We start from the raw sequence: 17,605 nt of genomic DNA on the forward strand, positions 1-17,605 counted from the left end.
CATCAACCGCAATGCTACAGCTCTGCGGCAAAAGAGAGACTGGAGAGGGACCCCGCGTGGATACGTGGTATAGGGCATGCTGGGCATGCTCAGTGTGCCAAGTCAAAGTTCTAGAAACTTTGATAGAAGTTTTCTGTGTCGGGGCTCCATTTGATGATGTCACCCATGTGTGAGGATTACCATCTTGCTTGGAGCGGCAGTTACTACCATAAGAAACTTGCTGGGTAGACTGGACTATTTGGTATATTTTCTGTCGACAATACTCTGTTATGTTACTATGAGACTCTGATGAAGATCTGCTCTTCAGCTGTCCGTGCCGTAGTCACTCACATTAATAACAGAATAACAATCTAACCAGGTAGGCATTTTCAAAAACCTTAGCAAATTGTAAATAAATCCTAACAAAAGGAGGATGTCTAAACAACTTTATTTCTATTTCCATTGGCCAAATAAATTACCTGAACATTACAAATAAACCCTTTTAAATTATTTTTTTTACCCGCTACGACTGTGTTCAAGAAAAGGAATTTAGCAGTTTAAGAAAGATCTGTTTGCGGGAACCAATCAGGAGACAGAGGTCCGCATCTTAAAATTTCCCATCACCTCTAGTCTGTTCCCTGCGACGTACGTGTCGGGGGCTCTTTTGGGAGTTTTGAAATGAGGTTTTATTTTTTTCCGTTGCTGTTCGGTTGAGATAGCCTGCTCGCCTTCTGAACGGATCAAGCCCCGTGAAGAGATTTGGTTTTCCCTCCTCCCGCCAGGCAGCCGGATGCGTAAACCCTTCCCTTCTTCCCGCTACATAGGTCTAAGAGAGGGGTAATGTCACTGAGCTCAGGCTGTGCAAACTGTTCCTTTTTCCATTTATTTTTATTATTTATTTTTTTAACATCTGCATAAAGTGTTCTGTTGTGGAATGATGGGAAAAACCCACCAAAACCATTATGGTAACAGTCTTGTAGCTCCATTTATGTGGAAGAGGTAGGTGCGGTCCAGGGTTCAGATACCAGGAAACATTGGGAGGAAAGGTCAGAGCTGCGTTAGTTGAGGTTGGGGGATGGATTCGACCACCTTTACCCTGAGGTAACAAAACAGGCTGATCCTGTCCCTGATTCTCCTCCCATCTCTGAGCTTGCAGAAAGCGCTAGCTCTGGTCTTCCCCGTAAGAAAATCCCTGCATACACTGAAGAGCAAAATCAGGGGTAGGATCAGCCTGTTCGGTGGACCTGGGTTTGAAGTGGCAATAGCGTTTTTGGCAATTTTACCCCCTCCTCAACCTTCAAGATGTTGTGTTGATGAAGGACCTTTGCACACCCACAGAGGATTGTGGAAACAGGATTGGGGGGAAGGGGATTTGGGAGCAGCAGAGGACAGATGGGAAGGCTGTGGGGTAGTCAAACAAGGGCTTGGAAGTATCCAGCAGCTTGCCCAAGACTGGATGTTGGCACCCTGGGCAGGGAAATCCAAGTGGGGGTTGGGGCAGTATTGAGCACCTGACATGGCTGTGCCTTGGAGAGATGGGCAAATGGGCGGGAGATAAGAGGACACTGGCAAGGACATCCTACTAGCTTAGCTACAGAAGCTTCTGAATAGGCTCAGCAGCAGACTCAATGTCTTGCGAAAGATCCTTAGTTGAAAAGCGATAAAACCTTACACAGGCATTCTCATAGTGAATGTGAGAACTTCACGGCACATTCAAACGTTTTGATACATCGCAGGAGGAGGAGTGAGAACCTTCCCGTGCCTGCCCTCCTCCCTCCGAGAACCCACACCTATGCCTTCCAAGGCATTGAAGTAGCTTAACCTTGTCCCTAGCTTAAAGGACAGACTATTGACATTTTTGGATGGCTAACTGGGGTATCTAACCCCCAACTCAATCATCCCCCTTTCCTCTACATTGCTCCCATCCAGGAAGTCCACCCCCCTGCTCTGGGGGAAGGGAGGAGGGGTCAGCTGGGCAGTGCCTTGAGTTGTCTCCTTCATAAAAGGCCCTCCAGCCAGAGTCTCTCCCAGCTTGCCAACAGCCAGGTGAAGGGGCAAAGCACCCAAACAACTTCTGACCTCAGGGCTGGATGGAGGTAGTCTTCCTGGCCTTCGCCAGGCGGTGGCAGAGGGGAGGCAAGGGGCGTTTCGCTATTTGGGAGCAGATGGTATCCTGGGCCTGTGTTTCAACTCGGCAGGGCTGTTGGCGGCCAAACAAGAGTCTGTCTCGCTGGCAGTGTTCCAGGAAGTGGAACGGCTGATGGAAGGTTTTGCGCCGTTCACAGCCAACAGGGAATCGACGTCTGTGCCTGCCGGAAGAAAGAGGGAAACGCTCCATCAGGTCTGATACAGTGGAAGCCTTTCACACCCCTTCTCCCCTCCTCCTCTCCTTGTGCTTATAGGAAAATTGGTCCTTAGCTGCTAGTTTTCGTTCCTGTAGTAGCACAGATCAGTGCAAGCTCCTGGGTTTTGCCTCCCTGCCAGCAGATGGAGACAGAGAAAGTTTCACAGACACTGTAACACAACCTGGGGCGCCACCTGCAGTCTGTCAGTATTGACCTGTACCCAAGCCAAGATGGAAAATGTATCCCAAAAACAACTATTACCTATGAAAATATCTCCCGCTGAACGAGCGGGAGGAAATGGAACCACTTAATCTGAAAGATCCTTACAACCATGTAAGTCAGAATGTACAACCATCACCTGAGCCAGAAAATCCTTTTAGCATATATACAAAAAACCCACAGATCAAGCGGACTCTCCAAATCCGGGCGGGACTCTGGCCTGATCCGTGGTACTACAGGAATGAAAATTAGCAGATAAGAACCAGTTTTCCTTTCCCTGTACGTACCCGGATCAGTCCAGGCTCCTGGGCTGTACCCAAGCCTCTCTAAACTGGGTGGGACTGTGAGAGTCCCGCTCGAAGCCCACTTTCCCCAAAACTCCTAGGTTCTGGCGCCTGAACGTCCAGGCGATTATGCCGGGAGAAAGTGTGCAATGATTTCCAAGTAGCTGCCCTACAAATCTCCTGTGGCGATACCAACTGACAATCGGCCCAAGTTGTCACTTGCGACGGAGTCGCGTGAGCTCTCAGACCCCGAGGCACCGACCGGCCCACACAAATGTACGCCGAAACTATGGCCTCCTTCAACCACCACACTATGGTCACCTTTGAAGCCTTCTGCCCCCTTCTTCGCACCACTCGAGAGAATGAAAGATGATTGGACACTCTAAAGCTATTACTGACCTTCAGATACTGCAACAGTGCCCACCTCACATCCAGACACCTCAACTCCTTATCCAAAGGAACCGTCCTCTCCAGATTTGGAAAGGCTGGTAACTCCACGCACTGATTCAAGTGAAAAAGCGAGACCACCTTTGGAAGAAAAGAAGGCGCCCTACGCAAAGAGACACCCCGATCGGAAATCTTTAAGAAAGGATCTCTACATGAGATGGCCTGTAGCTCCGAAATCCTTCTAGCCAAACAAATTTGCCACCAGAAAAACAACCTTTAAAGTAAGATCCTTCAGAGTCGCCCTGCGCAGCGGTTGAAACGGCGCCCCACACAGCGCCTTAAGAACCAAGTTTAGACTCCACGGGGAGATACACTTTCTAGTATCAGAGGACACAAATGCTTAACACCTCGCAGGAACCGTAACCACATTTGGATGCACAGCCTCTTGCTCGTAAGGCACCCCAAGGCCACCACCTGGACCCTTAAGGAGTTGCAAGCCAAAACTTTGACCAAACCTTGCTGCAAAAAGGATAAAATGTGGGCCACTGAAGCAGGAGTCGGATCCACGCAGTGCTCCCTGCACCAAGCCTCGAAGACCTTCCACACCCGCACATAAGCCAAGGAGGTGGACTTCTATCTTGCTTGCAACAAAGTGGTAATAACATCCTCCGGATAACCCTTTTCTTTCAGGCGCCTCCTCTCAAAAGCCAAGCTGTGAGAGAGAAGCGATCCGCCTGATCTAAAAACATAGGCCCTTGGCGCAGCAGGTTGGGAAGATGAGTCAGACGCAGCAGACCACCCACTGCGAGATTGATTAAATCCGCAAACCACGGGCAACGAGGCCATTCCAGCGCCACCAGAATTACTTGCCCCAGATGAACTTCTATTCTTCGCAAGACCTTGCCCACCAGCGGCCATGGCAGGAACACATGCAGAAGAATCCTCTGAGGCCACGGGAGTACTAAGGATTCAACTCCTTCTGCCCCATGCTCCCTTCTTCGACTGAAGAACCGCAGAGCCTTGGCATTCTTCCGCGTTGCCATCAGATCCATGCAAGGGACTCCCAACCTGCGACGAATCAGGAGCATGGCTTCCTCCGACAACTCCCACTCTCCAGGATCTATCTGCTGGCAACTGAGGAAATCCGCCTGCACGTTGTCCAATCCCGCTATGTGGGAAGTTGCCAGCACCTCCAGATGTCGCTCCGCCCAGTGCACTAACTCCTGGGCCTCTTGTGCCACTGCCTGACTCTTGGTACTGCCCTGCCGGCTGAAGTAAGCCGCCGTCGTCGAATTGACTGACAAAACTCTCACTGGCCTGCCCTGTAGAAGAGGAAGAAAGGCCTGCAATCCTGCAATGCTAGACGCACTGCTCTCATCTCTAGGCAGTTGATGCACCATGACGCCTCCTCCGGAGAACAGTGCCCCTGAGCCACTTGAGTCTGACACCCTGCCCCCCAACTGGTAAGGCTAGAATCGGTTGTGACTACCATCCAACTCGAGACCTCCAAAGCCACCCCACGGCTCAAATTGTCCCGACAAAGCCAACAATCCAGACTTGATCTGGCGCTTTCCGTAAGGGGCAACGGTAGATGAAATTGTTCCGATACCGGGTTCCACCTGGAGAGCAAGGCCAACTGAAGTGGCCGCATATGAGCAAACACCCAGGGGACCAATTCCAAAGTGGAAGCCATGGACCCAAGAACCTGCAGATAATCCCATACCCTGGGAACCACCTTGCTTAGCAAACCGCAAATCTGCCCCTGGATCTTGTCTATCCACTCCTCGATAAGAAAAACTCTCCCGAGCCTGGTGGCAAAGTGTGCACCCAAGAATTTCAGAACTTAAGATGAAACCAGCTGGCTCTTGGGAAGATTCACAACCCAGCCAAGGAACTGTAAGTGCTGCAGCACCGCTGCCACCGCCCAATGACAATGGTCCTCTGACTTTGCCCGAATCAACCAGTTGTCCAAATACGGGTGAACCAGGACATCTTCCTGCCGAAGAGCTGCTGCCACTATGACCAACACTTTTATAAAGGTCCTTGGAGCTGTTGCCAATCCAGAAAGCAGGGCACAAAATCGAAAATGGTCCCCGAGGATCATGAACCTGAGAAAACTTTGATGATCCAGGTGAATAGGAATGTGGAGATACACCTTGGTCAGATCCAGAGAAGCCAAAAACTCCCCTTTGCGAACTGCAGCGATCACCGACCTCAATGTTTCCATCCGAAAATGAGGAACCTTGAGCACTATATTCACCTTCTTTAAATCCAGGATTGGATGAAAAGCGCCATCTTTCTTTGGGACCACAAAATACATGGAATACCTTGCTGTTTCCTGCTCATCAACAGTAGCGGAATTATGGCCCTCAACATAAGTAGACGACAGACAATTTATCAAACCACCTGTCTTTTCTGCTCGTACGCGCAAGGGGACCTTATGAACAAAACCTTTAACGGGCGTACAAATTCTAAAGCTTAACTGTGTTCTAACACACTTAGGGGCCACTGATACAACATAATCTTGGCCCACTCCTTGAGAAAAAGAGATAACCAACCTCCAATTTTTGGAATGGAGGAACGGCCAGCCTTGCTTCATTGGGTGGACTTGGAACCGGAGGTCCCCTAACCAGTACCACTTTCAAGGTCTCTGGCCTTGAAAGGACTGATTCCAAAACTGCTGCCTCCCGATGCCTTGCCTCTGACCTCCTCCTGTAGGACAAGACTTCCGGGAACATCAGATGGACCGGAAATGAGAAAACTCTGCTGACTCTCGGCTTGTCCTCTGGTAGCTTGTGTCCTTTGGTCTCTACGAGATGCTTCATAAGCTCCTACAAGTCCTCTCCAAAAAGAAGCTTCCCCTAAAGGGAAGCGATCCAAGCTGAGACTTAGACCAAACATCTGTTTAACGTTCTTATTACTGCTCAGTTACAAGATAAATGTATACTTTTGTAAACCGTTATGATGGCTCTACCGAATAACGGTATATAAAACTCATCAAATAAATAAATAAATAAATAAATCTGCAGACCAGTTCCTCAGCCAAAGAAGCCTTCTAGCAGAGACCACGGACATCATCAACCGAGGAAGTGCGTATGAGATCATACATAGCATCCGCACCATAGGCCACCACAGCTTCCAGCCTCTCAGCCTGCTTTACGTCCTCCTCGGATAGCGTCCTATCTGATTACAATTACTGTACCCAGCGCAATCCGGCCCGGAGCATAAAATTACTACATACATCAGCATGAATGCCCAATGCTGACACCTCAAATATCTTCTTGAGGTGCACCTCCGACTTCCTATCTTGAATATCCTTAAGTGCTGCCACCTGGATCATTGTCTTTGTCACCGCTGAAACCAAAGCATCCACCTTCGGCATCCGCAACAGATCCAAAGTGTCTTCCAGTAATGGACACAGCTTCTCCATGGCTCTGCCAACCTTTAAATCTGTATCTGGCATCTCCCACTCCCAAAGCACTAACTTCTTCACTGATTTATGAAAAAGGACACTTTCGCTGGTCCCCTTAAGCCTTCCATGACCGGATCCACTCCCTTGTGGTCCGAACAGCCTGGGGTTCTTTAATACCCAGTTCCTTCAGGACACGTGGGATTAAGGGTCATAATTCTTCCCGGTGGAAAAGATGGACCACCTTCGGATCATCTCCCTCCACCAAGGGTGCTTGATTGTGATCATCATCAGGGTCCCTGCTATCCAAAAGCAGATCCACCCTGATGGATCTCCAGGCAGAGCATCACCATTCTCCAAACTCTCCGAGGAAACATCTGCATTCCCCGAATGCACCTGTTGTCCCAGCACTCTTCAAACTCTGGTTGATCCACCAGATTGAGCCAATCGAGACTTCTTAGCCAGGGTCCAGAGGCATATGAAGATGATGTCCATCTGTTCTTCTAGCCAAAAATGCCTTGTGCATAAGGAGAACAAAATACGGGGAAAAATCCCCCTGTTCGTCTGGATCCTGCTCCAGGAGGTCTACCTCCTCCTGCCCCAGCAGAGGATCCTGGGACCCCCAGGGCTCTGCGGGCCTCCGATCTGCCAGCGGTGGGGGCAGGGCAGTGTCCTTGCAAGCCCTGTCAGTTGCAGCATCAAAAGCAGACAAAAAGGCCGCTGTTCCCGTCAAAATTGGGAAGGTATCATTGGGTGCTTGCCACCCCCTGCCGTTCCCATGGAGGATCGCCACCTATCTGAGCTTTTCTTTGCGCTCCCCGAGCTGCCTTCTCCTCCAGAGATGCAGCAGAAGCAAAGGCTGTTGAGAGAAAGTCGCGTGCGCGTCCCTACACACCGCGCACTGCTTGCCGCGTGGCATCGCTCTCCTCCTTTTTCTTTTACTGCTGCACCAGCCCGCCTGCAGAACCGCCGCAAAAACCAGCCTCCAGTGCGCCTGACGTCCCCGAAGTGACGCGCTGCTAAGCCCGGCTGAAGCACCCGACCGGCACGACAAAACAAAATAAGGTACAAACTGAGAGGTCCCCCCCTTTTTTTTCTTTTTAAACTTCCCTTTAGCGGCTGCAGGCTCCGGCTGGTCCACCTGTAGGAGGGAGGAGAGAGAATTGGCCCCACCAGTTATCTCCCTCTTCAGCGGGTTAAAGATCCAGGCATACCCAGGGGTTTCCAACCCCCTCCCGCTCGTCCGTTCCTCCACCTGAATGGATGGCCCCACCGGACTTACCGACCTTCAGGGAAGGCTAACCAGTCAACCTAACCCTAAAACTGCCTAACTTTTTTTTTTTTTCTCAGACTGCAGGATGTGCACCACCTTCCATCTGCTGGAGACAGAGAAATACTGAGAGACTGCAGATGGCACACCAGGTTAAGTGACAGTGTCAGTAAAACTTTCTCTGTCTTCATCTGCTGAAAGAGAGGCAAAACCCTTGAATCTGAACTGAGCTGGCGACACACACGGAACTCCCCTTATTCTCTTCCTGCCTTCTATTTGCCTGCCTTGCCCTCTCGCACTCTTGGACGGAGGGATTCTCACCTGCATTCTTGCGGTTCACTTTCCAGTTCGTTTCCTCCTGCAGCCTTTTCTCGTACTGCCGGACGTCATCCAAGGACATGCCTGAAACGTGAACGCAGAGGATGCGTCAGGCCTTCCGCTACCCAGAGCCCATCCTGGCATCACCCCAAAACCCTGTGGTGGAACCTCTGCTGGGTGTGAGGAGTTACGCATTATCCCCAGTGACACCCCCCCCCCCCCCGCTATAAGCCCCCATCATCAGGCCATTCTTAACCCAGATTCCAGGAAATCTGTGAAAGTTGGATGCAAGGGTCCCATGTTCCTTCTTTGTACCTACTGTCCTCTCTCCCTCTCCCCTCTTAAGATGACTTACCATACCACTCATCAATCCACGCCACAGCCTGTCGGTGGCCTGCCAGTAAAATGTCTCGAACATTCTGAAGGCGAAAGAAAGAGGAGGAAATTGGGTCTTGTTGAAAAATAAATCATCTCGGATGCATTCCACCACAACGTTAGACTCGTAGGTAGGGCTGGCAGTCCAGAGATGTCGAGGACTGCAATAGCAGGGGGTGCTGCAGGGCAGGAGTGAGGTGCATTGGCAGAGCTGTGTGTGTGAGGGTCTCAGTACTGGGATAGCAGGAGGTGCTGCAGGGCAGGAGTGAGGTGCATTGGCAGAGCTGTGTGTGAGGGTCTCAGTACTGGCATAGCAGGAGGTGCTGCAGGGCAGGCGTGAGGTGCACTAGCAGAGCTGTGTGTGAGGGTCTCAGTACTGGAATAGCAGGGGGTGCTGCAGGGCAGGAGTGAGGTGCACTAGCAGAGCTGTGTGTGAGGGTCTCAGTACTGGAATAGCAGGAGGTGCTGCAGGGCAGGAGTGAGGTGCACTGGCAGAGCTGTGTGTAAGGGTCTCAGTACTGGAATAGCAGGGGGTGCTGCAGGGCAGGAGTGAGGTGCATTGGCAGAGCTGTGTGTGAGGGTCTCAGTACTGGCATAGCAGGAGGTGCTGCAGGGCAGGCGTGAGGTGCACTAGCAGAGCTGTGTGTGAGGGTCTCAGTACTGGAATAGCAGGGGGTGCTGCAGGGCAGGAGTGAGGTGCACTAGCAGAGCTTGTGTGTGAGGGTCTCAGTACTGGAATAGCAGGAGGTGCTGCAGGGCAGGAGTGAGGTGCATTGGCAGAGCTGTGTGTGAGGGTCTCAGTACTGGAATAGCAGGGGCTGCTGCAGGGCAGGAGTGAGGTGCACTGGCAGAGCTGTGTGTGAGGGTCTCAGTACTGGAATAGCAGGGGGTGCTGCAGGGCAGGAGTGAGGTGCATTGGCAGAGCTGTGTGTGTGAAGGTCTCAGTACTGGAATAGCAGGGGGTGCTGCAGGGTAGGAGTGAGGTGCATTGGCAGAGCTGTGTGTGAGGGTCTCAGTACTGGAATAGCAGGAGGTGCTGCAGGGCAGGAGTGAGGTGCACTGGCAGAGCTGTGTGTGAGGGTCTCAGTACTGGAATAGCAGGGGGTGCTGCAGGGCAGGAGTGAGGTGCATTGGCAGAGCTGTGTGTGAGGGTCTCAGTACTGGAATAGCAGGGGGTGCTGCAGGGCAGGAGTGAGGTGCATTGGCAGAGCTGTGTGTGAGGGTCTCAGTGCTGGAATAGCAGGGGGTGCTGCAGGGCAGGAGTGAGGTGCATTGGCAGAGCTGTGTGTGTGAGGGTCTCAGTACTGGAATAGCAGGAGGTGCTGCAGGGCAGGAGTGAGGTGCATTGGCAGAGCTGTGTGTGAGGGTCTCAGTACTGGAATAGCAGGGGGTGCTGCAGGGCAGGAGTGAGGTGCATTGGCAGAGCTGTGTGTGAGGGTCTCAGTACTGGAATAGCAGGGGGTGCTGCAGGGCAGGAGTGAGGTGCATTGGCAGAGCTGTGTGTGAGGGTCTCAGTACTGGAATAGCAGGAGGTGCTGCAGGGCAGGAGTGAGGTGCACTGGCAGAGCTGTGTGTGTGAGGGTCTCAGTACTGGAATAGCAGGGGGTGCTGCAGGGCAGGAGTGAGGTGCATCATCAGAGCAATGCAAGGGACTGCATTTCCCAGATGCTCAGAGTTACCTTATGTACAAAATTCTCCACCCGGTTCTGGAAGCCATAGACTTCGAACTTCACTGCCACCCGCTTGTATGAGCACATGATGGGCTTACAATCCTTCCTCCAGCCCCTCTCCAGAGGACCCCGGCCCGTCTTCTCTGAATGGAACAAGGTGAGGTCCTACGAGGCAACCAGGGACACATAAACAGCGGCATCTCCCATTCCCTATCATGCCCTGCTCGGAGCTGGAAGGGTAGCAGGAAAGTCAGGAACAGGGATCAAGGTTTTAGCCCTTCTCCAGAAGCCTCACCCGCCAAGCAACAATCTCAAGAGAAGCCCATGACTGCTGGAAAACATCTAAATAGCGAGTCTCCCTCATTCCTCCCATCTCTGACCTAACATGATGTGACAGATTCTCACTCTCTTCTCCCTTCCCAGCCCTCACACACTATGATGCAGTCTCTCTCGCTCCTCCCTTCCCTGACCTCACACACTATGATGCAGTCTCTCTCGCTCCTCCCTTCCCTGACCTCACACACTATGATGCAGTCTCTCTCGCTCCTCCCTTCCCTGACCTCACACACTATGATGCAGTCTCTCTCGCTCCTCCCTTCCCTGACCTCACACACTGCGATGCAGCCTCTCTCGTTTTTCCTTCCCTGACACTGAGTCTTATTCACCTTCCCTGCTGCAGTTCACCTCTGATTTTTTGTAGAATCCCTCGGGGAGATCATCGAAGGCAATGTCCAGGTAGCAGGCGTCCTCCACAGGCACGGCATCCCCTCCAAAAACCTAAGCCAGGAGAAACGGAGTCAGAGGGAAGAGCTGCTGGCCAAGAAGAGGAGGAAAAGTTACTAATGAAAGGGGACTACAAGGCATGAGAATAGGGTTTGGGAATTCAAACTTTGTTTGCAGTGTCCGGTCTGATACCTTCTTCCCGGGGTGTGTCAGGAAAAGCGCAAAATGTCCCCACGTTTACAGCTTTACAGGAGATATCTGCAGAGGAGATTCTGTGATTTTTCTTTTACTAGAGAACTGTTAGGTAAATGTTCTGAAAATACCAGAGGGAGACGCCAGGACCATGCAGAGAGCATAGGGGCAGAAAATACCAGCGGAGACTCAGGCAAAATGCAGTGAGTGCAGGGGTTACAAATACCAGGGGGAGACTCCAGCAAAGTGCAGAGAGCGCAGGGGCTGGAAATACCAGAGGGAGACTCCAGCAAAATGCAGAGAGCGCAGGGGCTGAAAATACCAGAGGGAGACTCCAGCAAAATGCAGAGAGCGCAGGGGCTGGAAATACCAGAGGGAGACTCCAGCAAAATGCAGAGAGCGCAGGAGCTGAAAATACCAGAGGAGACTCCAGCAAAATGCAGAGAGCGCAGGGGCTGAAAATACCAGAGGAGACTCCAGCAAAATGCAGAGAGCGCAGGGGCTGAAAATACCAGAGGAGACTCCAGCAAAATGCAGAGAGCGCAGGGGCTGAAAATACCAGAGGAGACTCCAGCAAAATGCAGAGAGCGCAGGGGCTGGAAATACCAGAGGAGACTCCAGCAAAATGCAGAGAGCACAGGGGCTGGAAATACCAGAGGGAGACTTTGGCAAAATGCAGAGAGCGCAGGGGCTGGAAATACCAGAGGGAGACTCCGGCAAAATGCAGAGAGCGCAGGGGCTGGAAATACCAGGGGGAGACTCCAGCAGAATGCAGAGAGCGCAGGGGCTGGAAATACCAGGGGGAGACTCCAGCAAAATGCAGAGAGCGCAGGGGCTGGAAATACCAGAGGAGACTCCAGCAAAATACAGAGAGCGCAGGGGCTGCAAATACCAGAGGAGACTCCAGCAAAATGCAGAGAGCGCAGGGGCTGGAAATACCAGAGGGAGACTCCGGCAAAATGCAGAGAGCGCAGGGGCTGGAAATACCAGGGGGAGACTCCAGCAGAATGCAGAGAGCGCAGGGGCTGGAAATACCAGGGGGAGACTGCAGCAAAATGCAGAGAGCGCAGGGGCTGGAAATACCAGAGGAGACTCCAGCAAAATACAGAGAGCGCAGGGGCTGCAAATACCAGAGGAGACTCCAGCAAAATGCAGAGAGCGCAGGGGCTGGAAATACCAGAGGGAGACTCCAGTAAAATGCAGAGAGCGCAGGGGCTGGAAATACCAGAGGGAGACTCCAGCAAAATGCAGAGCGCGCAGGGGCTGCAAATACCAGACGGAGACTCCAGCAAAATGCAGAGAGCGTAGGGATTACAAATACCAGAGGGAGACTCCAGCAAAATGCAGAGAGCACAGAGGCTGGAAATACCAGAGGAGACTCCGGCAAAATGCAGAGAGAGCAGGGACTGGAGATACCAGAGGGAGACTCCAGTAAAATGCAGAGAGCGCAGGGGCTGGAAATACCAGGGGGAGACTCCAGCAAAATGCAGAGAGCGCAGGGGCTGGAAATACCAGGGGGAGACTCCAGCAAAATGCAGAGAGCGCAGGGGCTGGAAATACCAGAGGAGACTCCAGCAAAATACAGAGAGCGCAGGGGCTGCAAATACCAGAGGAGACTCTAGCAAAATGCAGAGAGCGCAGGGGCTGGAAATACCAGAGGGAGACTCCAGTAAAATGCAGGGAGCGCAGGGGCTGGAAATACCAGAGGGAGACTCCAGCAAAATGCAGAGAGCGCAGGGGCTGCAAATACCAGAGGGAGACTCCAGCAAAATGCAGAGCGCGCAGGGGCTGGAAATACCAGAGGAGACAGAGGAGACTCCAGCAAAATGCAGAGAGCACAGGGGCTGAAAATACCAGAGGGAGACTCCAGCAAAATGCAGAGAGCGCAGGGGCTGAAAATGCCAGAGGAGACTCCTGCAAAATGCAGAGAGCGCAGGGGCTGGAAATACCACAGGAGACTCCAGCAAAATGCAGAGAGCACAGGGGCTGAAAATACCAGAGGGAGACTCCAGCAAAATGCAGAGAGCGCAGGGGCTGAAAATGCCAGAGGAGACTCCTGCAAAATGCAGAGAGCGCAGGGGCTGGAAATACCACAGGAGACTCCAGCAAAATGCAGAGAGCGCAGGGGCTGCAAATACCAGAGGGAGACTCCAGCAAAATGCAGAGAGCGCAGGGGCTGCAAATACCAGAGGGAGACTCCAGCAAAATGCAGAGCGCGCAGGGGCTGGAAATACCAGAGGAGACAGAGGAGACTCCAGCAAAATGCAGAGAGCACAGGGGCTGAAAATACCAGAGGGAGACTCCAGCAAAATGCAGAGAGCGCAGGGACTGAAAATGCCAGAGGAGACTCCTGCAAAATGCAGAGAGCGCAGGGGCTGGAAATACCACAGGAGACTCCAGCAAAATGCAGAGAGCACAGGGGCTGAAAATACCAGAGGGAGACTCCAGCAAAATGCAGAGAGCGCAGGGGCTAAAAATGCCAGAGGAGACTCCTGCAAAATGCAGAGAGCGCAGGGGCTGGAAATACCACAGGAGACTCCAGCAAAATGCAGAGCGCAGGGGCTGGAAATACCAGAGTAGACTCCAGCAAAATACAGAGAGCGCAGGGGCTGCAAATACCAGAGGAGACTCTAGCAAAATGCAGAGAGCGCAGGGGCTGGAAATACCAGAGGGAGACTCCAGTAAAATGCAGAGAGCGCAGGGGCTGGAAATACCAGAGGGAGACTCCAGCAAAATGCAGAGAGCGTAGGGGCTGCAAATACCAGAGGGAGACTCCAGCAAAATGCAGAGAGCGCAGGGGCTGGAAATACCAGAGGAGACAGAGGAGACTCCAGCAAAATGCAGAGAGCACAGGGGCTGAAAATACCAGAGGGAGACTCCAGCAAAATGCAGAGAGCGCAGGGGCTGAAAATGCCAGAGGAGACTCCTGCAAAATGCAGAGAGCGCAGGGGCTGGAAATACCACAGGAGACTCCAGCAAAATGCAGAGAGCGCAGGGGCTGAAAATACCAGAGGGAGACTCCAGCAAAATGCAGAGAGCGCAGGGGCTGAAAATGCCAGAGGAGACTCCTGCAAAATGCAGAGAGCGCAGGGGCTGGAAATACCAGAGGGAGACTCCAGTAAAATGCAGAGAGCGCAGGGGCTGGAAATACCAGAGGGAGACTCCAGCAAAATGCAGAGAGCGCAGGGGCTGCAAATACCAGAGGGAGACTCCAGCAAAATGCAGAGAGCGCAGGGGCTGAAAATGCCAGAGGAGACTCCTGCAAAATGCAGAGAGCGCAGGGGCTGGAAATACCACAGGAGACTCCAGCAAAATGCAGAGAGCGCAGGGGCTGAAAATACCAGAGGAGAATCCAGCAAAATGCAGAGAGCGCAGGGGCTGGAAATAGCAGAGGAGACCCCAGCAAAATGCAGAGACCGCAGGGGCTGAAAATACCAGAGGAGACTCCAGCAAAATGCAGAGAGCGCAGGGGCTGGAAATACCAGAGGGAGACTCCAGCAAAATGCAGAGAGCGCAGGGGCTGGAAATACCAGAGGGAGACTCCAGAAAAATGCAGAGAGCGCAGGGGCTGGAAATACCAGAGGGAGACTCCAGCAAAATGCAGAGAGCGCAGGGGCTGGAAATACCAGAGGAGACTCCGGCAAAATGCAGAGAGAGCAGGGACTGGAAATACCAGAGGGAGACTCCAGCAAAATTCAGAGAGCGCAGGGGCTGGAAATACCAGAGGAGAATCCAGCAAAATGCAGAGAGCGCAGGGGCTGAAAATGCCAGAGGAGACTCCTGCAAAATGCAGAGAGCGCAGGGGCTGGAAATACCAGAGGGAGACTCCAGTAAAATGCAGAGAGCGCAGGGGCTGGAAATACCAGAGGGAGACTCCAGCAAAATGCAGAGAGCGCAGGGGCTGCAAATACCAGAGGGAGACTCCAGCAAAATGCAGAGAGCGCAGGGGCTGAAAATGCCAGAGGAGACTCCTGCAAAATGCAGAGAGCGCAGGGGCTGGAAATACCACAGGAGACTCCAGCAAAATGCAGAGAGCGCAGGGGCTGAAAATACCAGAGGAGAATCCAGCAAAATGCAGAGAGCGCAGGGGCTGGAAATACCACAGGAGACTCCAGCAAAATGCAGAGAGCGCAGGGGCTGAAAATACCAGAGGAGACTCCAGCAAAATGCAGAGAGCGCAGGGGCTGGAAATACCAGAGGGAGACTCCAGCAAAATGCAGAGAGCGCAGGGGCTGGAAATACCAGAGGGAGACTCCAGAAAAATGCAGAGAGCGCAGGGGCTGGAAATACCAGAGGAGACTCCAGCAAAATGCAGAGAGCACAGAGGCTGGAAATACCAGAGGAGACTCCGGCAAAATACAGAGAGAGCAGGGACTGGAAATACCAGAGGGAGACTCCAGCAAAATGCAGAGAGCGCAGGGGCTGGAAATACCAGAGGAGACTCCAGCAAAATGCAGAGAGCACAGAGGCTGGAAATACCAGAGGAGACTCCGGCAAAATGCAGAGAGAGCAGGGACTGGAGATACCAGAGGGAGACTCCAGTAAAATGCAGAGAGCGCAGGGGCTGGAAATACCAGGGGGAGACTCCAGCAAAATGCAGAGAGCGCAGGGGCTGGAAATACCAGGGGGAGACTCCAGCAAAATGCAGAGAGCGCAGGGGCTGGAAATACCAGAGGAGACTCCAGCAAAATACAGAGAGCGCAGGGGCTGCAAATACCAGAGGAGACTCTAGCAAAATGCAGAGAGCGCAGGGGCTGGAAATACCAGAGGGAGACTCCAGTAAAATGCAGGGAGCGCAGGGGCTGGAAATACCAGAGGGAGACTCCAGCAAAATGCAGAGAGCGCAGGGGCTGCAAATACCAGAGGGAGACTCCAGCAAAATGCAGAGCGCGCAGGGGCTGGAAATACCAGAGGAGACAGAGGAGACTCCAGCAAAATGCAGAGAGCACAGGGGCTGAAAATACCAGAGGGAGACTCCAGCAAAATGCAGAGAGCGCAGGGGCTGAAAATGCCAGAGGAGACTCCTGCAAAATGCAGAGAGCGCAGGGGCTGGAAATACCACAGGAGACTCCAGCAAAATGCAGAGAGCACAGGGGCTGAAAATACCAGAGGGAGACTCCAGCAAAATGCAGAGAGCGCAGGGGCTGAAAATGCCAGAGGAGACTCCTGCAAAATGCAGAGAGCGCAGGGGCTGGAAATACCACAGGAGACTCCAGCAAAATGCAGAGAGCGCAGGGGCTGCAAATACCAGAGGGAGACTCCAGCAAAATGCAGAGAGCGCAGGGGCTGCAAATACCAGAGGGAGACTCCAGCAAAATGCAGAGCGCGCAGGGGCTGGAAATACCAGAGGAGACAGAGGAGACTCCAGCAAAATGCAGAGAGCACAGGGGCTGAAAATACCAGAGGGAGACTCCAGCAAAATGCAGAGAGCGCAGGGACTGAAAATGCCAGAGGAGACTCCTGCAAAATGCAGAGAGCGCAGGGGCTGGAAATACCACAGGAGACTCCAGCAAAATGCAGAGAGCACAGGGGCTGAAAATACCAGAGGGAGACTCCAGCAAAATGCAGAGAGCGCAGGGGCTAAAAATGCCAGAGGAGACTCCTGCAAAATGCAGAGAGCGCAGGGGCTGGAAATACCACAGGAGACTCCAGCAAAATGCAGAGCGCAGGGGCTGGAAATACCAGAGTAGACTCCAGCAAAATACAGAGAGCGCAGGGGCTGGAAATACCAGAGGGAGACTCCAGTAAAATGCAGAGAGCGCAGGGGCTGGAAATACCAGAGGGAGACTCCAGCAAAATGCAGAGAGCGTAGGGGCTGCAAATACCAGAGGGAGACTCCAGCAAAATGCAGAGAGCGCAGGGGCTGGAAATACCAGAGGAGACAGAGGAGACTCCAGCAAAATGCAGAGAGCACAGGGGCTGAAAATACCAGAGGGAGACTCCAGCAAAATGCAGAGAGCGCAGGGGCTGAAAATGCCAGAGGAGACTCCTGCAAAATGCAGAGAGCGCAGGGGCTGGAAATACCACAGGAGACTCCAGCAAAATGCAGAGAGCGCAGGGGCTGAAAATACCAGAGGGAGACTCCAGCAAAATGCAGAGAGCGCAGGGGCTGAAAATGCCAGAGGAGACTCCTGCAAAATGCAGAGAGCGCAGGGGCTGGAAATACCAGAGGGAGACTCCAGTAAAATGCAGAGAGCGCAGGGGCTGGAAATACCAGAGGGAGACTCCAGCAAAATGCAGAGAGCGCAGGGGCTGAAAATACCAGAGGGAGACTCCAGCAAAATGCAGAGAGCGCAGGGGCTGAAAATGCCAGAGGAGACTCCTGCAAAATGCAGAGAGCGCAGGGGCTGGAAATACCACAGGAGACTCCAGCAAAATGCAGAGAGCGCAGGGGCTGAAAATACCAGAGGAGAATCCAGCAAAATGCAGAGAGC

General features: G+C 52.7%; 1 protein-coding gene across 3 annotated transcripts in view; it reads right to left on the reverse strand.

The window, feature by feature from the left end:
• Nucleotides 1-407: 407 nt before the first annotated feature.
• LOC115080726 (cytoplasmic phosphatidylinositol transfer protein 1-like) overlaps nt 408-17,605 on the reverse strand; it is a 51,174-nt gene continuing 33,976 nt past the window's right edge. For all 3 annotated transcript variants that reach the window (XM_029585104.1, XM_029585102.1, XM_029585103.1), the window contains exons 6-10: nt 10,941-11,033; nt 10,266-10,421; nt 8,567-8,630; nt 8,215-8,295; nt 408-2,288 (exon numbers count right to left, since the gene is read on the reverse strand). In XM_029585104.1, the coding sequence (XP_029440964.1) occupies nt 2,131-2,288; nt 8,215-8,295; nt 8,567-8,630; nt 10,266-10,421; nt 10,941-11,033 (552 nt within the window). In that variant the 3' untranslated portion in view covers nt 408-2,130. The remainder of the gene's footprint in view (nt 2,289-8,214; nt 8,296-8,566; nt 8,631-10,265; nt 10,422-10,940; nt 11,034-17,605) is intronic.

The sequence above is a fragment of the Rhinatrema bivittatum genome, chromosome 19 (genome assembly GCF_901001135.1).
Source record: "Rhinatrema bivittatum chromosome 19, aRhiBiv1.1, whole genome shotgun sequence".
Lineage (NCBI taxonomy): Eukaryota > Metazoa > Chordata > Amphibia > Gymnophiona > Rhinatrematidae > Rhinatrema > Rhinatrema bivittatum.